This window comes from Brassica napus, chromosome C3 (assembly GCF_020379485.1).
Source record: "Brassica napus cultivar Da-Ae chromosome C3, Da-Ae, whole genome shotgun sequence".
Lineage (NCBI taxonomy): Eukaryota > Viridiplantae > Streptophyta > Magnoliopsida > Brassicales > Brassicaceae > Brassica > Brassica napus.
Window position 1 is genome coordinate 45,450,381 of NC_063446.1, and position 5,124 is coordinate 45,455,504.

Here is a 5,124-nt window from a genome sequence, read left to right on the forward strand (position 1 = left end):
ACAATCGACCAAGTTCAATACGTTCCACAATTCACTTTAAGCCCGCTACATTTTACCCATAACACGCGGCATGTAAGGAAAAATTTGTAACAAAGCTCTTAGAGCTATACGAAGCATCCTCAAAAATGCACGAAATAGATCTCGGAAGGCCAACACTTCACAAAGCATTATGAAGGAAAACGCTTCTTCCCATGGACAAATTTACGCGACCCCTCAGTCCTAATTCCTCGATCGCAAATCAAACTGCTAGCATCCAAACAGCAACAACAGTTTTGGCTGCGAACATCCGCATACAAACCAAAAATGTTTCACCGACGTAGGGTTAAGACTAAACTTTTGCAACACCGCGAAACATCTGCAAGCCCGCAAACATTTCAACCACGAAACGCGGCATGCAAAAGAAAAACTAATCTTCAGCTTCGCGAGACGTCGCAGATGCTTGAAAAATAAGTTTTTTCAAAAAAAATACCTTCCTCCATAAAAACACCTTCTTGGAAGACCAAACAGTCATACGCACTAACATCTTCTCAAACATGTATTCTTCACGATGACTCAAAAACGGTAATATCTACCATTATGTTTGTTGCTGATCACAACAAACTCTTAACGTCCTAAACAGACTTAACCATCTCATAGAGATAGCTCTCAAACATCCGACACAAGGATAATAGCGCTATAAAAGAAATCCAAAATTTTGGTCAGCACTTCTAGGAGACTTACAAATTGTCCTTGGAGAGATGCTCGGTTCCAACCATACAAGTCGTATAAGCTGAGAACCTATCGCAGACTTTTTTAAATCGGTATGGAATCAAGTTGAAATTGTAACGGGATACGTAAGCCGAATTAGTCATCGCACACCCTAAAATCAGAAGTAAGCCTAGGTCTTTCCCTAAACCCAGAACACTGGTCTCTAACATCTTTAGGCATGATATCGAAAGATACGAGATCCCAAAATATGTCTCTTTGTTTGTGTTCCAACGCTCATGAAATTCCAAAAAGCAAAATTTTCGGACATTCTCATCTAAAATGAACATCAAATATAACGATCTATCAAAGAGTTAGAATATGAGATGACAATTCATAAACTTCCCTCTACATTCATATGAATACAAGCATGCTCTTAAAACGCTAAACTCAATTCATTAAAACCGCCAACAAAACTAGTATCGAGGCTGAAAAAAGTCCAATATAAAATGCCATCGGCAGCAACATGCTTGATAATCTCTACACGACATATAAACTGGACCGTAAGGGTCTCACTGGAAAAGAGGTCTTAAGAATCTTAACTCCAGGACGAACTATGAAAGTCTTGATCCCTTCGACAAGGGTACGTAGGCAGCCTTCACAAGGTGCAGCCCTAATCTTATCGCACTCCACTTTTAGTAGACTGAGCGAACCACTTCCAACCATTAATTCCGCCTAACTTACCTAACCTGCGTAACCGCTCGCAAGAACATCGTAAAAATTCTAGCGAGCTGGGGGGCTAACTGTTGTGGTCAAAATCGGTCACTACGGAATCAATGTCGAAAAGTTCTCAAGAAGATGTCTCTCTTTAAAAAAAGAGATAATAGTTAAAAAAATATATAACGAGAAAACCGAAATTGAGTTTCGTAAGAATACTGAAAAGGATTCATAAGATAAGCCCTCGAGAAAGGTTACTCGAATCCTCGGACAAATGGATCCTGAGCGTCGAAACAACGACACAACTATAAGGCTCTATCGTCCAACTCGCCCGTTCGACGAGTTGTAATGGGCGAGTTGGACCTGTCCAACTCGCCGAACGGCCGAGTTGGAGCGAGCGAACCATCCAACTCGCCCGTTCGGCGAGTTGGACCAACTAATCTATCTTCATCCCATCCTCATAGGTCCCTCCTTCAAGATCGGATCGAACTTCCTCTTGTTTCATCTCGATCGTAGTCACCATTGGAACTTTACGATTTAAAAACCACAAGAGCTTGTTGTCTCGTATGGAATCCGAATTGATCGTATACAAGGGCAACGACTAACTAAATACCTTGAACAGCCTCCACTATACGAGAAATTCGAAATTTCTTCGGAATAAATGTTGTTTTGGAAGCGCTCTTTCGATAAATCTTAAAAACACTTAAGTCGAAAAATGGCCCAAAAGGGTCCAGAACGCGGCCAAAAGCCCACTCACGATTTTATACGAAATCAATCTCAATCTTTATGACGGTTTATCTTTTATTCTGCAGGAGAAGATAAATGTCAAGTTTGGAGGATAAATGTGAAGTTTCCAAAGATAAACACGAAGATCGAAGGAAAATGGAATATTTTCGCGAAGCGATAAACTCGACCAAGGGAAGAAAGGGAAAAAGAAAACCGCCTCTAGGAGGAGTATATAAGGACGTCGAGGTTGAAGAGGAAAAGGGACAATTCTTTTTACTCTTAGAACTCTCTGCACTTAGAAACTTTAGTCATTATTCTCGACATGTTATGTTTCTATGACTGGCACTCGATTACTAGACGAACTCGCAAGATGGTTTGATCACTTGATCTATTCTTTCAATCGAACTACGTTCGGCTTGATCCTCGAAAGAGGTACGTAGGCAGCCTTTCATAAGGTTCAGTCCGAAATCAATCAAAACCTTTTTGTATCTTTTTCGTCTTCTGTTATCGAGCTGCGACTCAACTAGGTTTAAGGTTTTAAGTTGCTAGAACTAGGTAATTTGCTGACATCTCTTGCGGCCAAAGCTTTTATAATCTCTTGTAATGATCTCTTGTAATGATCGCAACGCTCATATTTTTCGCATATATTTGGTCACTTGTTGTTGGCTCTCGCAGAGAATCCGGGACCTCAGGGAAAGTTAGGGATTCTTGACTTTCCTCGGATTACGGAAATCGACGGTGCGAATTTCGGTTCCCACAATATAGATTTTTTAGTTGTTTGTGATATCCATCAGTTGAATTGCTCTTATTGCTTGTGTTATAGAGTAGCTAACAAGAACCCTAATATTAGGATAATTAGGCGCAAACAAAAGCCTCGTCTTTTACCTGAAATAATTCATATTGTGTTAGGATTGCTAGAAACAAACGGAAGTTGATCTAGGAAACCTAGTGAACATAGTCAAGCCCGCTCCGTAAAGCTTGCTGGAAGGAACATTGATCGACAACCATATAAGTGTATCAATCGACATTCTGAAACGTGTATCAATCCACTATCCATTGATAGCATCGATCGACACTTTCTCCAGATCAACAAACGACAGTTGAGATCTGAGATCCAGACAATAGATATTCTAAACAAACGAAAGTTGATAGTTTATTACTTTTTTTGAATTCTAGAATATCTAATATTCAACCAAGTTTCTATACTATTATAATCAAGATTACATGAATAGAAACCCTAAATCTAACGCTTTCTCATATTGATTACAAAACCTCAAAACCAATCAACCGAACAACTGCCTTGTTCACCACTGCAATTTACTATTTCCTTAATTTACCTAGCTTAATCATAAATTGTTTAAGATCTTTTGTGTACCCCAACTGCTTGTGGATTCGATCCCTAAGTACTACAACTCGACCTATTATTTGAGAGAGTACAAATCAGTTAGGGTAGTTAGAGTGATATCAATAAGAAATGTCTAGATCGTAGTCGGCCACGAACTCCATCCACCTCCCCTGCCTTAAGTTTAACTCAGGCTGGGTGAATATATACTTCAGACTCTTGTGGTCCGCAAGTAACTGAACTTTGGCTCCATACATATGATCGCCAAATCTTCAAGGCGAAGACTACCGCAGCCATTTCTAGATCATGGATAGGTTAGTTTCCCTCGTGTTTCTTCAGCTGCGTTGACACATAAGCATGACCTTCCCATGCTGAGTCAACACGCAACCGAGCCTAGTGTTGGAGGCGTCCGTGTAGACCACGTATGGTTGGTCGGCTTCCGGTAGAACAGGACCGAAGCTCTAGTTAGCATGTCCTTGAGTGAAAAGAAACACCTCTCGCATTCTTCAGACCATATGAACTTGATGTCCTTCCCAGTCAACCGTGTCATAGGCTGAGCCAAGCTTGTGAATCTTTTCACAAATTTCTAATAGTAACCTGCCAGCTCAGCTAATAAGAAAGAGGAGAGTGATTGCTCCATGAAAGGGAACAGTTCCGACACCCAGAAAATAGATGAGCTGACTGCCAAGGTTGATCAGCTACTGAAAAACAACCAAGGGCACGTCTTCAGCATGGAGCAAGCTACGGCCGGGCATATTCAGAACCAGAACCAGCGACAACCGCAGAGCAATCGACAAGCTGTTCCAGCTACCAGGAACAGTAAACCAGATGAACTGAAGGGTCTGGGTATGATGATGCAACAGTTGTTGCAGGGTCAGCAGGTTCAGGCCAAAGCGTTGAATCAGGTAACCACAGAAATGGACACCAGGATGGGCAACATGTTCACTGAGCTGAATAAGAAGTATGACACTCTTACGATCCACATAAGAAAGATCGATGTTCAGATTGCTCAAACAGCTGAGAGTGTCAAGAGGCAACAAGGGACGCTCCCTGGAAAAACTGATAAAAATCCTAGGACTGAGCACTGTAATGCAATAGAGCAGCCGTTCAGTGAGACTGCTCCAGGCGCAGAAGAGAGAGCAGAGCAGCCTACTAGCTCTGCAGTAACTGCTCCCGACGAATCTGTTGAGACTCCACCATCTCGAGTCTATGTTCCCAAGGTTCCCTATCCAATTCCACCTAGACATCTGATGGATCCCATTAGTGAAGAGCAGCTGATAGGTTTTAACAAGATGGTGAGAAAGCTTCCTCAAGAACATACATTCGAAGATGCTCTGCAGATTCGTCCATTGCTCAAGTTCTTTAAAAACTGTAGAGAGACTCAAGAGGAGATCAAGGTCCTCTATACCAAAGCAATGTCTACACCAGCACTGAAGGTATTGCCTAAGGTTGATGATCCTGGAAAGTTTGTTTTCCCATGTTCCATCGCAGGAACAACCTTCAAGGACGCTCATTGTGACTCTGGTTCTTGTGTGAATCTCGTCTCAAAGGCTAGTGTAGACGATTTGGGTATTGCTGATGTTGAGCATTCTCAGCTGACCCTGACCTTTACAAACTCTTCCAGAGCAGTCCCATATGGAACCATCCGCAGGTGA

General features: G+C 41.8%; 1 protein-coding gene across 1 annotated transcript; it reads left to right on the top strand.

Moving 5' to 3' along the window:
* Positions 1-4,320: 4,320 nt before the first annotated feature.
* LOC125583110 lies at positions 4,321-5,124 on the top strand. The gene is made up of 2 exons (XM_048749674.1): positions 4,321-4,402; positions 4,487-5,124. Exons 1-2 carry the CDS (start codon positions 4,321-4,323, stop codon positions 5,122-5,124), a joined length of 720 nt encoding a protein of 239 aa, XP_048605631.1.

Bases quoted from the DNA above. Each gene is read 5' to 3' on its own strand.
- LOC125583110 (XM_048749674.1), top strand. From the start codon at position 4,321: ATGATGCAACAGTTGTTGCAGGGTCAGCAGGTTCAGGCCAAAGCGTTG. The intron at 4,403-4,486 runs GCAACATGTTCA...TTGCTCAAACAG, and splicing joins AGAAATGGACACCAGGATGG to CTGAGAGTGTCAAGAGGCAA.